The 16,756-nt window shown below is 39.5% G+C and overlaps 1 protein-coding gene and 1 long non-coding RNA gene across 16 annotated transcripts in view; one reads left to right on the top strand and one right to left on the bottom strand.

Annotated features, from left to right (window-relative positions):
- Nucleotides 1-16,439, bottom strand: part of LOC145523839 (uncharacterized) — a 29,975-nt gene extending 13,536 nt beyond the window's left edge. Inside the window, exon 1 of the long non-coding RNA XR_014066917.1 lies at nt 16,275-16,439. This is a non-coding gene — a long non-coding RNA (uncharacterized LOC145523839). The remainder of the gene's footprint in view (nt 1-16,274) is intronic.
- CREB5 (cAMP responsive element binding protein 5) overlaps nt 1-16,756 on the top strand; it is a 463,299-nt gene that overhangs the window by 97,643 nt on the left and 348,900 nt on the right. For 6 of the 15 annotated variants that reach the window (XM_081534905.1, XM_081534904.1, XM_081534890.1 and 3 more), the window contains 2 exons: nt 7,877-7,926; nt 8,267-8,338. The exons of 1 other annotated variant lie outside the window; for it this stretch is intronic. In XM_081534905.1, coding sequence (XP_081391031.1) covers nt 7,877-7,926; nt 8,267-8,338 — 122 coding nt within the window. Of the gene's footprint in view, nt 1-7,873; nt 7,927-8,266; nt 8,339-16,756 lie in introns of all 15 variants that reach the window. 8 more of the 15 variants (XM_081534901.1, XM_081534898.1, XM_081534902.1 and 5 more) reach the window with 2 other exon arrangements.

Genomic DNA, 16,756 nt, shown 5'->3' with positions numbered 1-16,756 from the left:
CTCTTGCAAAAGCTGCACTATTAGCTGTTGGGTCGGGAAACTTTCGTGTTGCACAAGGCTACCCATTCTGCACATCACAGAATGTTTTGTATCCCTGACCCCCACCTATTAAATGATACTGGGGTGACCCCCAGAAACAGCAGCAATTAAAACTTGGCTTCGCATGTTTACAAGTCCTCTTGCTGGGCCATGCAAGAAAATTATGCCTTCTCTAGGAAGGCAGATGAAAATGTGCTTTTGCCTGTATTTAGAGAGGGGACTTTATTAGAATGATGACAAAGTCTTCAGATAACTAAAGATTTTTGCCATAATGTGGCCTTTAAGTGACCTGCTAGTCCTGTCAAATGTTGATATGCTTGACATTTGACACATAGACTGGTTTGAGTCTGAATCAAGTCTTTTGAGTGTATTTTTACCTTTTATTTAACTGGCACAGTGAGATGGGGTAGGCTTTGAACATAACTGCTGGCTATTTTAGCTAGGACTTGGGAATGCATTGCTTTATTCTTGAGTCAAGGAAAAAAAGCATTCAGTTTGATACCATAACTCTCAAATGTCTTTTCCTAGTAAGTCAGCAATGGTAATCATAAGATTTGATACTCAGATGTAATAGGCCTTGCAGAAAGCAGATAGGTCTGGCGTGATCAGCGCTGTATTTCATACACAGTGTCACATTCTGTAGCCCTGATTCATGCACAAGAAGGAAACTTCTCAGATGTTTTGTTAAAGAATACTTCAGCCCATGCATTAGATGGACCAAGCATATATTGTTGCTGGAGATGTAAGGATACTTATATAGAATAAAGATATAAAGAAAACAGTTCTAGCCAATAAAAATCATTTGAATATGTGAAAAGCAAGACAAAACTAGAGAGCTGTGATTTTTCAGAATATTTAAAAATAATCATTTTAAATGAAAACAGTTTAAAAACCACATACACTCAAAGTGTCTGAAAAATTACCCAGAGACAGAGTAATCCCATTTGGGAATGGGTTACAATTTTAAAGTCAAATTTTACTGTAGTAGAGCAAGAAAGGAAAAGAAAGAACTTATTCTTTCTACTGCTAACTTTTTCTTGAATTTCTAAAGGCAAGTTGCTTTGGACCAGAATGAAGAATATATCCAGTTTGGCATTTAATTTCTTTACTATCATAGTTTGTCCTCAGAGTTTCATAGGGCAATTATTTTATTTTTTAGGTCAATTATTTTAAATTGCAGGGGAAGACTCTTTGGGAAGGTACAGACGACAAGGCCACCTGAACCCTCAATCACCTCTTGTTCCAATTTTTTTTCTTCTTTTCTCATCAGTTTGTTCATATTGGGAGTAGGGAAAAAGGAAGAGTTTGGTTTTCAGCCTGCCTTCGGATGTTGGGTTCAGTCTTCTTAGAAACAAAGCAGGTGATTTGGTTACATTCAGTATTTCCTTCAAAACCTGAGAATCTCTAAGCTAGTGTTTAGTTAACCACCTGCATGTCAGATAAACTTTTCATTGAAATGGGGTGTGTCCTGCCAAAAATGTATTGTGCTAGGTGAGAGCTGGAAGAGGAACAGGGACTTAGATATATGGCCTTGGGCATAGACACACACCCTGCGGAGACTAACACCTCTAAGGCCCCACAGTGTTGCTTAGCAAGTATGTTCTGAACTTCTGAACCCATAGGTAGGAAAGCTATGAGACAGGACTGTGTGAAACATAAGTGGAAATTAGCTGGTAACTTTGAAAAGAGCTCGTATGCAAAGAAACATATGGAAAACTTAAGAAAAAAAGAGGACTCTAACATATGAAAACCCAATCCCACTGGAATGTTTTTTCATACACAGTATAAATGCCACATAAATAAAACCACAAACCTCTGCTAAAGTACACGAGAGGACGCAAGCCCCTAGCTCTCTCTCCTGTGAGGACCGGGTTGTAAGGCCCCGTGAGTTTCTAGAGACAAAAGCTATAAAGAAATCCTCCTCCTGGGAACTGCGGGCTTGGTTCGAAAGGACCTTTGGACAGTCCCTTCAGAGTGATGCAACCTGTGAAACAGCCCTAAAAAGGTCTGTGATTCAGGCTGTGAGACTCTGAACTTTTGAGATACCAGTGGATGGTGGAAATCTTTTAAGGACAATGATATTCTGGTTGGAATGGGATGGCTGCAAGTGGTATGTATAAAGCTGAGGACTCCTGGGGATGTAAACTGCCGGGAAACACACCCCATTGTCGCCAAGTGCTGTTGAAATTTTTGCTTAGAAGGTAGAGTCCCACCCTTGGTCTTGTTCCCTGTGTAAATCTCTGGTTTGAAAACTTTGCAGCATTCAAGGCGTTTCAAGCTTGAGGGCTGAAATGTCACTTTAAAAGCAGGGTTAAAAAGGTCACACAGCTGCAAATAATAATAGCCCAATGAAATTCAGATTCTAGCTGCAGCCCACTTCAAGAATAACACTGAAACAGGAAACAAGCATACCAGATCTTTTTACCAGTAAAGCTAGTAAGAGCACATCTGATAAAATGTGTGTGTGTGTATGTGTGTCAGACAGACAGACAAAGACATATATAACAAGACAAAGACACAGAGAAACAGACATAGAGACATAGAATTTTCAAGAGAGAAGGTACACACCGTAAAACAAAGAGAGACACACACACATACAGAGGGATACAAAGGGACACAAAGTAATTGATTTTCTTGGACTGAGATTCAAGTGTATTTATTTTTCTATTTGAAGATAATGATATTAAAATAATATTAAATAATATTAAAATAATTTCATATTTTTTTCAATTAATATCTCTATAAATGGTCCTATTTTATAATGTTTTACTAAAATGGTCCTGTTTTACAGATGAGCAAATAAAACAGTGAAAGGTCCATATCCTTCAAAATAATGTCAACCTCAAATTAAATATGTAATTCATTTCCAATAGCTAGCCACATTTTGGAAGAATCATCCTGCACCCTGGCTTTTAGAGTAGAATCAGGCATCTTAGAATAAAATACTTTAGTGTGTGCATTTAGTGAATTTGTGTTGGGTTATTATTGGGTGTGGATCTTTGCCTTTCTAACCAAGACATTGAGAGACATATTCGCTTTTTTTCAGAAACACAAAGTATAAATTGGCTATGCCATTAACTAATTTAGTTTTAATAAATACCCTTTGTTTGCAGAAACAAAGTAAGACTGGTATGGACTCTCACACAGTGTGATGAACTCAAGATGTTTGTCCCCTGACCTTGGCATTTTAGGAGGGACCTGTTTCCTCCTTGAGAACCCTTTCTGCAGTCCTCAGTGGGGTAGAGAAGATCTGCTTCAGGAGTCTTGCCAAGACAACTCATTCCAGGCTCTTCGTAGGGCAATAAAGGCTGATGGAGGTTGTTAACATCACTATTAAAATGCAAGCCCTCTTTCAGATCTCTAAATGCATTCATGTCCAGATTAAGAATACCAGAGCTAATGAGGCTGTATCAGTATTATCTGTACTTATTTACAGTTTGTGGCTTTGGAGTTCCCAGAACTTTTGGTGTTGATAAAAGCACATGCCAGATTTTCAGATTAAAACAACCTTTTTAGTGTCTTACTATTCCAAATCCCATATCACTGTATGAATCTATTTGCTGTTATTGCAGAAATTTGGGTCATTCCACTGAGATTGGAGTTTGCTGTAAACTAAGAATCAGTAATGGCCTACCATGATTTAGATGGAGAGGCATCACTCTTGGCTGATTCCAGCAAAACAGATGATGTGGGTTTTTCCCCTTTGGGCTCAGTTGTGACTCATAAGTTTTAAAAGACATATTGACAGGATTTTGTATAGAGTATACAAGTTTTTTATAGCATTTGTGTTTTGCAGAGTTTGCCCTCCGTGAAGTGGTAATTCCAAGTATATCCCTAAATGCCTGGCAAAGCATTTGAATGGATTGCATCAGCCATTGTGGAAGATTTCCCATTTTAGACCAGGAGGAATTTGTGGGGTCAAACACTGAACAATGAAAGAGTTTCTTGCTCATTGAGAGGCCAGCGGAATCCAGTGGCAGTTTAGGGTTTGAATTGTAAATCAAACCTGTCATCTCCTTGTCGACTGTGAAAAACCTCTACTCACTGCTTTATACAACATTAGAGTTTGTTATTAGGGTTTTGTATTGTTTTCCAAAAATTTGAAGGGAAATTAGACTCTTGAGGCATTTGTTCACTGAAGCTGAACTTTGGAAAAGAGGAACAAAAAAGTAGTACTATTCGTAAGGAAACTCTTAAATGATTAGACAGCTCCCTCCACAGTTATTACTGTATTTAAGCAAAGATATGGGCTCACTCAGTATTACTCAAAAGACCCTCTCTGGGTGCCATACACAATCCACACATGGTTAATAGACTGGACTCCAGTGGTTTCAGTGTCTATGGCAGTATTAATAGACTGAATTCATAATGAATTAGTAATTTACATGTGCAATTTAATGAGAACTAGCCTGTTATTTTCACCAAAAGCAACTTTGACTTTTTTTTTCCATTGAATCTGGTGAGATTTTTTTCTCTGGTCATAACTGGGAACAGGTGGAATTATTGGCCTGCACAACCTCTTGCCTTGCTGAAAACTTGGCTATAGGCCAAAAAGTTTGAGGACCACTGCCTTAGGAGTAGGAAAAAAGCAAGCTGTTTGAGACGGTTTATTGTGATGATTCAGGATTCATTATCCATTCCACAAATATTTATTGAACGCCTACTATGGCAGCTCTATGCAAGTGAAGCCTGGAGTATGGCGGTTGCCAAGCAAAACCTGGTTCATTAAAACATCCCAGCTAGTAAAACAACTGAATGGGAAATGAGAAGATGAGGCCTGACTTCTGAGGACCAAATGCGGAACAACCTGGCTAAAATCATGTCTGACTAATTTGCCCCCCACTTGATGTATGATAAAAGAATATACACAGGGCTTTAGTAGAAGTCTGTTTGAGAGAATAATTATTACAATATGTGCTTGAAAAGAACCATAATGATAGACCATAAAAATAGATCACGGCTCTTGACTAATACATCAGACCAGATCATGCTGGTTGATAAAAGTAATGAAGGCTGTGTGGTAGAGTGCTACTATTTAGTAAAACTTTCACCGACGCCCACACAGAATGGAATGAGCAAGGGTGTGCTGTTTACAGAGGGTAAACGTGGGAACGCAGAACATCAGAAAAAAGAAGTTGAGATTCACACACACACACATATTTATATATACCCACTCAGACCCTATTAATCGCTGAAAACTTCTTTAACAATTGCTATTCTACCTTAGGACTAGTATTCCAGTAGTACATTGCCAAAACCTTTTTTTCATAGATCCATAGCATGTAATAAATTGACACAGATTCATTTATGTTTTAATAATAAAATAACACAATGACTGGTAACTCAGTTGAACATGATGAACTGAACTCTATTTGAAGGCAGACTCAGCAGTCCTCTAATCAGTCCTGTTCCTTAAATGTGGTGTTCAGACGATGAAGGCTTGATAAGACAGCGTAAATCTATAGGCTGAACTTTTTTAAAAAAACTGAACGTTGTTCTAGTCTCCTACCACTAGCATCATATGATCATGATATTTACTGCAGTTCATATGCAAATTATACCCAATAATTAAAATAGGGTAGGTCATGTTGACATAAAGCAGAATGGCTAAACTATTACTGTTAAGGGCCTGAATTTATGAGAAAAGTCAGCATTTAGGTGGACTAAGGTTTGGGATAGAGTTGTGAATATAGTTGAAAAATAATTCTTTGTCATACTGATGTGACAAGGCCTGGTCAGTCTCTTTCTTCACTTTAGTTTATTAATTAATCCCTTTAACCTCCAGCAGTAGCACTTCCAATGTTGACCACTTCTATTGGCTGGACATTAACTATCATCATTACTTCTTTCAGATGTAAGCCATACATGTATTTATATGGCACTTTTTCAGAACTTTTTCATTTTACTGTCATGTAATCTTAATATTGGTTAATAAAATGACTAATACTGGCATTCTTTGGTTACCTTAGCAGCTAAAGTTCTTAAATGATGTCCAAGAAGGACTTACCTTATAGCAACTTCTCTTTTATACATAAGGAATAGTTAATATTACAGTGAGGTTCCATAATACCTGTCCACAAAATCTCTTCCCACCACTTCCAAACACACACACTTAAATACATAGACCTTTCTCCATAACTTGTAAAAGGCTCCCTAACTGGTCTATGTGATACCATAGATGAAGGAGCTGAAGACTGATATTCACATCCCCATTGTAAAGGAGGGAAAATTGAGGTATGAAACAGTTGAGTCACCTGGTAATGGTCAGGCAGATCATGGACACAGAGATAGAAGAATTCCAAGAAAGTGTTTTAAAAAGTTCACTAGAAAACCAAGGCATATTTAATGTTAATGGATAACCCAGTTACCTTGTTGTTAGTTTTATCTTGGATCAAAATCATTTTTTCAGTGTTAAAGTCAACTCAGTTGGAGGCTTAGAAGTAAGTTGTCATCACTCACAGGGGTGAGGAGGGATGCTCTAGGATAAGTGATGGCAAAATCTTTGAACAATGAGATGTGAGAAGTCATTTTAGTTGCCCATGACTTTCCTCAGACAAGAACAAGTGGAAAGCTTCTAAAGATATTTGTATTTTTTCTTCATCTAAATATAATAGGGTAAAAAAGCTTAAATAATATGTGTAAAACAAAAAAGCTGTAAAATTATGCTACATTACTGCCTTGATTGGTGACTAGTCATTTCAAATGGAGAGTGGAAAGGGTATTACTTGCTGAAAGTTGTATGATGAGGATGAATAGTGATGTGAAGAGAGTTTACATTGTAAAATTTGTTTTCTTTTTAATATATGACTGGGAGTGTTATCTAAGGCAATTCTTTCTCCCTTTGTGTTTCAGAAAAGTGAAAGTATGCCTCTATTTCCCAAAGAATATATGTGGATATATTAGTGTTTGGGGAAGGGTGTAATGATGTACAAATTAAAATTGTTTTTTTGCAAGATGATAGGTAGAGTTTTCTTGGATGAAGGGTAACTATTCCATGAGTGAAGCTGAGTTTCCTCTGTCAAGAGTGAAGGTGACTTGAGACTCTTGGAATCACTTACAAGTAGCATTTTAAGGAAGCGCATCACTTCCTTTATTCAGAGACAAAACAGTAGGTTTTAGTTCTATAATAAAGCCATGTCCCACCAGCAGCACGTGGAGCTTATTTAAACTCAGTTCCAAATTGGCGAAAAGAAAACTATGATTTAGAAAACTATTTAAATTGTGGAACTTCAACTGCATAGTACTTCCTATGATATATTTTTAAAAAATATGTTGCTATATAGATTAGTAACTATACAATCATGTATACTGTACTTTTATTGGTTTGGGGGGGATTTGCAAAGATAATTTTGATTATACTCGATTTTTGCCTAGTGAACTTACCTTAGAACCTAAGCCCTACTTAAGAAAAGACCCCACTATAATTTAACATATGTCTGTGATCATAACATAAGGTTTTTCCCTGCAAAGCTACCTTATTCCAGATAACTTATCTAGATCAGGGAGGCAGTCCCTTTAATCTAATTTTAATTTCAAATCAGCCTGTAAAACCAAATTAATGGAATATTTAAGGTAATGCTTTTTGTATTTTCTGATTTCACCCTTGCACAACTTGGATAGTTTTTGTTGAGGTATCATCAAATGCCTGAAATGAAAGGGAATTTAAGGCCATAGCTCATCACCAGGCTCATTTGCTAAGCTGGCAGTATGGCTACCTTATTCATACTAAAGCTCAGTGGGGTGATCATGGGAGAATCATTTGACTTGATGTTCACGGTTGGTCCTCACACTGATGATTGCCCAGTAACTACCCTTCTTCTCTTCCTCTCTTAAGCAGCCAACCCCAGAGGACTGATGCAGTCTTTGCCTAGGAATCTTCCTGCACAGGTGAGGGGTCTTACCTGGAAATAACACCTGGTGGGTGTTATTACAGAAAGAATTTCTGCCATTAACAGACATTTTTGGAGTTGCATTTTGTTGGCAATTTTCCCCTCAAAGTGCAGTAAATATGCATTCGAGAAAATATAATAGGAACTCAGACTTCAGGGAGCCTAATAAACCTCAGCCAGGCAGGACCTATCGTTCATGTTCATGTTTTCCTCATCTAATGTGGGAATTAGCAGAAGAGAGGGCTCCGAACCACTGCTTTTCTCATGTTTCTCAGGTAGAAGCAGGAGATATTCATGAATTTCTGTTTTCCTTCCTCCCTTTCTCCCTGACCCTTCAGATTTATGAGGAATCCAAGATGAATTTGGAGCAGGAGAGGCCGTTTGTCTGCAGTGCCCCAGGCTGCTCCCAGGTGAGTGTGGGGGGTCCTCTGCTCTGTCTGCAGGGGACGCAGTACCTTCCCACAGGGAGGCACCTCTCACTTGGCCATCATGCCTGCTGCTGGCTTTCCTTCTTCTTTTTTTTTTTTTTTTTTTTATAAATTTATTTATTTTAGTTGGGGGCTAATTACTTTACAATATTGTAATAGTTTTTGCCATACATTGACATGAATCAGCCATGGGTTTACATGTGTTCCCCTTCCTGGACCCCCCACCCACCTCCCTCCCCATCCCATCCTTCTGGATCATCCCATTGCCCCGGCCCTGAGCCCTTGTCACACGCATCGAACATGGAATGGTGTTCTGTTTCACATATGATAATATACATGTTTCAATGCTATTCTCCCAGAACGTCCCACCCTCACCTTCTCCCTCAGAGTCCATAAAATTGTTCCATGCATCTGTGTCTCTTATTCTGTCTCGCATATAGGGTTATCGTTACCTTCTTTCAAATTCCATATATATGCATTAGTATACTGTAGTGTTGTTTTTCTTTCTGGCTTACTTCACTCTGTATAATGGGCTCCAGTTTCATCCATCTCAGTAGAACCGATTCAAATGTATTTTTTTAATGGCTGAGTAATATTCCATTGTGTATATGTACCACAGCTTCCTTATCCATTCGTCTGCTGATGGACATCTAGGTTGCTTCCATGTCCTGGCTATTGTAAACAGTGCTGCGATGAACATTGGGGTACACGCGTCTCTTTCAATTCTGGTTTCCTCCGTGTATATGCCCAGCAGTGGGATTGCTGGGTCATATGGCAGTTCTATTCCCAGTTTTTTAAGGAATCTCCACACTGTTCTCCATAGTGGCTGTACTAGTTTGCACTCCCACCAACAGTGTAAGAGGGTTCCCTTTTCTCCACACCCTCTCCAGCATTTATTGCTTGTAGACTTTTGGATAGCAGCCATTCTGACTGGTGTGAAATGATACCTCATTGTGGTTTTGATTTGCATTTCTCTAATAATGAGTGATGTTGAGCATCTTTTCATGTGTTTGTTAGCCATCTGTATGTCTTCTTTGGAGAAATGTCTGTTTAGTTCTTTGGCCCATTTTTTGATTGGGTCGTTTATTTTTCGGGAATTCAGCTGCAGAAGTTGCTTGTATATTTTTGAGATTAATTGTTTGTCTGTTGCTTCATTTGCTATTATTTTCTCCCATTCTGAAGGCTGTCTTTTCACCTTGTTTATAGTTTCCTTTGTTGTGCAAAAGCTTTTAATTTTAATTAGGTCCCATTTGTTTATTTTTGCTTTTATTTCCAATATTCTGGGAGGTGGGTCATGGAGGATCCTGCTGTGATTTATGTCGGAGAGTGTTTTGCCTATGTTTTCCTCTAGGAGTTTTATTGTTTCTGGTCTTACGTTTAGATCTTTAATCCATTTTGAGTTTATTTTTGTGTACGGTGTTAGGAAGTGTTCTAGTTTCATTCTTTTACAAGTGGTTGACCAGTTTTCCCAGCACCACTTGTTAAAGAGATTGTCTTTTCTCCATTGTATATTCTTGCCTCCTTTGTCGAAGATAAGGTGTCCATATGTGCGTGGGTTTATCTCTGGGCTTTCTATTTTGTTCCATTGATCTATATTTCTATCTTTGTGCCAGTACCATACTGTCTTGATGACTGTGGCTTTGTAGTAGAGCCTGAAGTCAGGCAGGTTGATTCCTCCAGTTCCATTCTTCTTCCTCAAGATTGCTTTGGCTATTCGAGGTTTCTTATATTTCCATACAAATTGTGAGATGATTTGTTCTAGTTCTGTGAAAAATACCATTGGTAGCTTGATAGGGATTGCATTGAATCTATAGATTGCTTTGGGTAGTATACTCATTTTCACTATATTAATTCTTCCAATCCATGAACACGGTATATTTCTCCATCTGTTTGTGTCCTCTTTGATTTCTTTCATCAGTGTTTTATAGTTTTCTATATATAAGTCTTTTGTTTCTTTAGGTAGATATATTCCTAAGTATTTTATTCTTTTTGTTGCAATGGTGAATGGTATTGTTTCCTTAATTTCTCTTTCTGTTTTCTCATTATTGGAGTATAGGAATGCAAGGGATTTCTGTGTGTTAATTTTATATCCTGCAACTTTACTATATTCATTGATCAACTCTAGTAATTTTCTAGTAGAGTCTTTAGGGTTTTCTATGTAGAGGATCATGTCATCTGCAAACAGTGAGAGTTTTACTTCTTCTTTTCCTATCTGTATTCCTTTTATTTCTTTTTCAGCTCTGATTGCTGTGGCCAAAACTTCCAAAACTATGTTGAATAGTAGTGGTGAAAGTGGGCATCCTTTCCTTGTTCCTGACTTTAGGGGAAATGCTTTCAATTTTTCACCATTGAGGATAATGTTTGCTGTGGGTTTGTCATATATAGCTTTTATTATGTTGAGATGTGTTCCTTCTATTCCTGCTTTCTGGAGGGTTTTAATCATAAATGGATGCTGAATTTTGTCAAAGGCTTTTTCTGCATCTATTGAGATAACCATATGGTTTTTTTCTTTCAATTTGTTAATGTGGTGTATTACATTGATTGATTTGCGGATGTTAAAAAAACCTTGCATTCCTGGGATAAAGCCCACTTGGTCATGATGTATGGTCTTTTTAATATGATGTTGGATTCTGTTTGCTAGAATTTTATTAAGGATTTTTGCATCTATGTTCATCAGTGATATTGGCCTGTAGTTTTCCTTTTTTGTGACATCTTTGTCTGGTTTTGGAATTAGGGTGATGGTGGCCTCATAGAATGAGTTTGGAAGTTTACCATCTTCTGCTATTTTCTGGAAGAGTTTGAGTAGGATAGGTGTTAGCTCTTCTCTAAATTTTTGGTAGAATTCCGCTGTGAAGCCGTCTGGTCCTGGGCTTTTGTTTGCTGGAAGATTTCTGATTACAGTTTCGATTTCCGTGCTTGTGATGGGTCTGTTAAGATCTTCTATTTCTTCATGGTTCAGTTTTGGAAAGTTATACTTTTCTAAGAATTTGTCCATTTCTTCCAAGTTGTCCATTTTATTGGCATATAGCTGTTGGTAGTAGTCTCTTATGATCCTTTGTATTTCTGTGGAGTCTGTTGTGATCTCTCCATTTTCATTTCTAATTTTGTTGATCTGATTCTTCTCCCTTTGTTTCTTGATGAGTCTGGCTAATGGCTTGTCAATTTTGTTTATCTTCTCGAAAAACCAGCTTTTAGTTTTGTTGATTTTTGCTATGGTCTCTTTTGTTTCTTTTGCATTTATTTCTGCCCTAATTTTTAAGATTTCTTTCCTTCTACTGACCCTGGGGTTTTTCATTTCTTCCTTCTCTAGTTGCTTTAGGTGTAGAGTTAGTTGATTTATTTGATTTTTTTCTTGTTTCTTGAGGTACGCCTGTATTGCTATGAACCTTCCCCTTAGTATTGCTTTTACAGTGTCCCATAGGTTTTGGGTTGTTGTGTTTTCATTTTCATTCGTTTCTATGCATAATTTGATTTCTTTTTTGATTTCTTCTGTGATTTGTTGGTTATTCAGAAGCGTGTTGTTTAGCCTCCATATGTTGGAACTTTTAATAGTTTTTGTCCTGTAATTGAGGTCTAATCTTACTGCATTGTGGTCAGAGAAGATGGCTGGGATGATTTCAATTTTTTTGAATTTACCAAGGCTAGATTTATGGCCCAGGATGTGATCTATCCTGGAGAAAGTTCCATGTGCACTTGAGAAAAAGGTAAAATTGATTGTTTTGGGGTGGAAACTCCTGTAAATATCAATTAAATCTAATTTGTCTATTGTATCATTTAAAGTTTGTGTTTCCTTGTTAATTTTCTGTTTAGTTGATCTATCCATATGCGTGAGTGGAGTATTAAAGTCTCCCACTATTATTGTGTTATTGTTAATTTCCCCTTTCATACTTGTTAGTATTTGCCTTATATATTGTGGTGCTCCTATGTTGGGTGCATATATATTTATGAGTGTTACGTCTTCTTCTTGAATTGATCCTTTGATCTTTATGTAGTGTCCTTCTTTGTCCCTTTTCACATCCTTTATTTTAAAGTCTATTTTATCTGAAATGAGTATTGCGACTCCTGCTTTCTTTTGGTCTCCGTTTGCATGGAATATGTTTTTCCATCCTTTCACTTTCAGCCTGTGTGTGTCCCTAGTTTTGAGGTGGGTCTCTTGTAGACAGCATATATAGGGGTCTTGTTTTTGTATCCATTCAGCCAGCCTTTGTCTTTTGGTTGGGGCATTCAACCCATTTACATTTAAGGTAATTATTGATAAGTATGATCCCGTTGCCATTTACTTTGTTGTTTTGAGTTCGTGTTGAAACATCCTTTCTGTGTTTCCTGTTTAGAGAAGATCCTTTAGCATTTGCTGGAGAGCTGGTTTGGTGGTGCTGAATTCCCTCAGCTCTTGCTTGTCTGTAAAGCTTTTGAATTCTCCTTCATATCTGAATGAGATTCTTGCTGGGTACAGTAATCTGGGTTGTAGATTATTCTCTTTCATTACTTTAAGTATGTCCTGCCATTCCCTTCTAGCCTGAAGGGTTTCTATTGAAAGATCAGCTGTTATCCTTATGGGGATCCCCTTGTGTGTTATTTGTTGTTTTTCCCTTGCTGCTTTTAATATTTGTTCTTTGTGTTTGATCTTTGTTAATTTGATTAATATGTGTCTTGGGGTGTTTCGCCTTGGGTTTATCCTGTTTGGAACTCTCTGGGTTTCTTGGACTTCTGTGACTATTTCTTTCCTCAATTTAGAGAAATTCTCAACTATTATCTCCTCGAGTATTTTTTCATGGCCTTTCCTTTTATCTTCTTCTTCTGGGACTCCTATGATTCGAATGTTGGGGCGTTTCATATTGTCCCAGAGGTCCCGGAGGTTTTCCTCATTTCTTTTGATTCTTTTTTCTTTTTTCCTCTCTGCTTCGTTTATTTCCATCATTCTATCTTCTACCTCACTTATCCTATCTTCTGCCTCCGTTATTCTACTGTTGGTTCCCTCCAGAGTGTCTTTTATCTCCTTTATTTCATTATTCATTCTATATTGACTCCTTTTTATTTCTTCTAAGTCCTTGATAAACATTTCTTGCATCTTCTCAATCTTTGTCTCCAGGCTATTTATCTGTAACTCCATTTTGCTTTCAAGATTTTGGATCATTTTTATTATCATTATTCTAAATTCTTTTTCAGATAGATTCCCTATCTCCTCCTCTTTTGTTTGGCTTTGTGGGCATTCTCATTTTCCTTTACTTGCTGAGTATTTCTCTGCCTTTTCATCTTGTTTAGATTGCTGTGTTAGGCGTGGCCCTTCTGTATTCTGGTAGTATGAAGTTCCTCTTTGTTGTGGAGGTTCCTCACTGCGGTTGGGGTTGGACAGGTGGCTTGTCAAGGCTTCCTGGTTGGGGGAGCTTGTGTCGGTGTTCTGGTGGGTGGAGCTGGATTTCTGCTCTCTAGAGTGCAATGGAGTGACCAGTATTAATTTTTGAGATGTCTATGGATTTGGTGTGCCTCTGGGCAGCCTGTATATTGATGCTCAGGTCTATGTTCCTGCGTTGCTGGAGAATTTGCGTGGTATGTCTTGCTCTGGAACTTATTGTCTCTTGGGTGGAGCTTGGTTACAGTGTATTTATGGAGGCTATTGGATGGTCTCTTATTAATTAATGTTTCCCCTGGCTTTCAGTCTTATTCTTGCAGTAGCCTCAAGACTTCTCCTTCCATACAGCCTCAATAATAAAACTTTTAGGTTAATGGTGAAAAGATTCTCCACAGTGAGGGATACCCAGAAAGGTTCACTGAGTTACATGGAGAGATGAGGTGGGGGGGGGGTGGGTTGAGGTGACCAGGAGGGGAAGAGGGGAATTCAAATGTGGAGAGAGCAATCTAGCCAGTAAGCACTTCCCTCTGTGCTTTCCACAGTTTGGAACCCTCAGAGTGATTCACAGAGATACATAGAGAGGGGGGAGGAAGGTAACAGAGGTGAGCATGAGTAGAAAGGGAGGAATCAAGAGGGGAGAGAGAGATCTGGGCAGTATCCTGTTCCTGAAGTGTTCTCCGGTACCCAGAACACCCTCAGAGATTCACAGAATTGGGTTGAGAAGAGAAGGAGGAGGGTGGGAGATAGAGGTTCCCTGAGGGAGAAGAAAGAGCATCAATAGGGGGAGAGAGTGATCAGGCCAGTGATCACACTCCTGAGTAAAAATGGGTCCTAAAGATTGGGTTCTTAAATGTACAAAATTGATATCAAATATGTAAAACAAAGATTAAAAATCTAGAGTAGAGGTTAGACTCTTATAAAACTTACACTCTAAAAAAAAAAGAAGAAAAAAAGGAAACAGTGTAAAAAGAAAAAAAAAACAGTAAAACAGTAAAAAAAGAAACAGTAAAAAAATGTAGAACAGGAAAAAAAACATTAAAAAAAAGAAAACACAAAAGGTATAAGATATATGTATGTAGTTTGCTTCAAAAATAAGGTTTTTTTTTTTTTGCAAGTTAATAGTGGGTTATGAAAATGAAAGTTAAAGGTGTAATAGAGGACTTGAAGAAAAAGGAAAGAAGAGAAAAAAAAATTTTTTTAATTAAAAAAAATAAAAAAAAAATAATAATAGTAAAAAATATATATATCCCGGACTTTCTCTGGAGCTGTTGTGAGCAGTGTGGGATCTGCTCAGTTTTAGATAGATCCTTATTCCTGCTTATACTTTTCAAGATCTATAGGTCCTTTTCAATGCAGTCGGTATTAACTACAGGGATCTTAATCTGTTGGCCTGTCCCTTCCAAAGCGCTTCCCTCTGTTTATTTGGCTTCTGTTTGGAGATCTCTTCAGTATCTAATTTCCGCCCTGCAACAAAGCGGTGGAGGTGATCTCTTTAGGTTCGCTTGTTCAATCGTGCTGTGGGGAGGGAGGAACACTGCAAATCTGGCGTGTGTGTGGTAAGCTCGCAGTGTCTCGGCCGCACTGGGTTCGCCCCCGCTCACGGCCTGTGTGCTTTCCCCGTCTATCCTGCTCAGGCTTCAGGTTACTCGGCCGGGGAGCGGGCCCTGAGCTGCGTGCACTTCCCAGGTCTAAGCCGCTCAGGTTCAGGCTCCCGGTTACTCCACAAAGGCGCAGACTCGGTTTCGCCCGCGGCTTGTGCCGTTCCCGGTCGGAGCTGCCCAGGCGGCCAGGAGTTTGGCGAGCGCGCTGTCCCCTGTTGGGGCGGTGCGGCTTATCACCTCCCTGGTCCCCGCCTCGGTTTACGGGCGCGCCCGGCTCCGGTGTGCTTTGTGTCGGTTCTGGGGAGCTGGTCTCTGGCTGCGACCCTCCCGGCGGCTGTCGACCCTCCGGGATCTCAGGCAGTCTTTGCTTAGAAACTGGGAGCCTGTTTGCAGTTTGGTAGGGGGTGCCCTCTCTGGAGCCGAGTTTGCCCCTTTCCGGCTCTGGCGGGCCCCGCCTGCCCGCTGTGTCCGGCGGGGGATGGGGCGGTCCGCAGCCGGCTAGCTCTCCTCTGGTATCGCTCAGTCCTTTGTTCTGTGAGCGGGCCGGCAGTGCCTTAGAGTTGGGCTTTTCGCGGGATAGTTCTCTCTCTCTCTCTCGCTGTTCCACAGTTTAGGTTACTATCTCACGTTAACTCCCTCAGATTGCCCTCGGGGCACTCGGGCCCGGTCCTTACCCTAGGCAGTGCCGCCCGCTCCTCTCCGTTCAGCCCCCACTTGCTGGTGGCGGATGATGCGAGCGTCTGGGGTTCTTTGCTGGGAGTTGCTTTAGGCACGTAATCTGTGGATTTTATTTATTTTTTCCTCCCAGTTACGTTGCCCTCCGAGATAAGAAATCCTCCCCCACACCCGCCGGTGAGAGGGTTTCCTGGTGCTTGGAAATTCCTCCTCTTTTACGACTCCCTCCCCGGGACGGGTCTCCGTCCCTAACTCTTTTGTCTCTCTTTTTATCTTTTATAATTTCTCCTACCTCTTTTGAAGATAATGCGCTGTTTTTGTGGAAGCCTGACGTCCTCAGCCAGCCTTCAGAAGTAGTTTTGTGAAGTTTGGTCAGCGTTCAGATGTTCTTTCGATAAATTTGTGGAGGAGAGAGTGGTCTCCCCGTCCTATTCCTCCGCCATCTTAGCCCCGCTCCTCAGGCTTTCCTTCTTATACCAAGATATTCTTACCACCACCACCACCATTGCCATCATCATCATTTTCCACTTTGAATAGTTTGAACTAGTTCCCGCACAGCCTCTGAGATACATTGGTGTTGGCCATTTCCCCCTATAACTTTCCCCGGGAAGTAAGCCAGCCGAATCCTGCCCACCAGATGTTCAGGATTGATATTTCAGACTGGGGTAAAGAGGGTGCCTGCTTTGACAATAGCCACTTAAATTCTGGGCCATTGGATTACTGGTGAAATAGCTCACCGTCAGAGATTGAATTCGATTTTATTTTGTTTTCCCA

The sequence above is a fragment of the Giraffa tippelskirchi genome, chromosome 10, assembly GCF_054371585.1.
Source record: "Giraffa tippelskirchi isolate mGirTip1 chromosome 10, T2T-mGirTip1v1.2.pri, whole genome shotgun sequence".
Taxonomy (NCBI): domain Eukaryota; kingdom Metazoa; phylum Chordata; class Mammalia; order Artiodactyla; family Giraffidae; genus Giraffa; species Giraffa tippelskirchi.
Note: the sequence above shows the minus strand (reverse complement) of the source record. Positions and strands in the feature narration are given on the sequence as shown.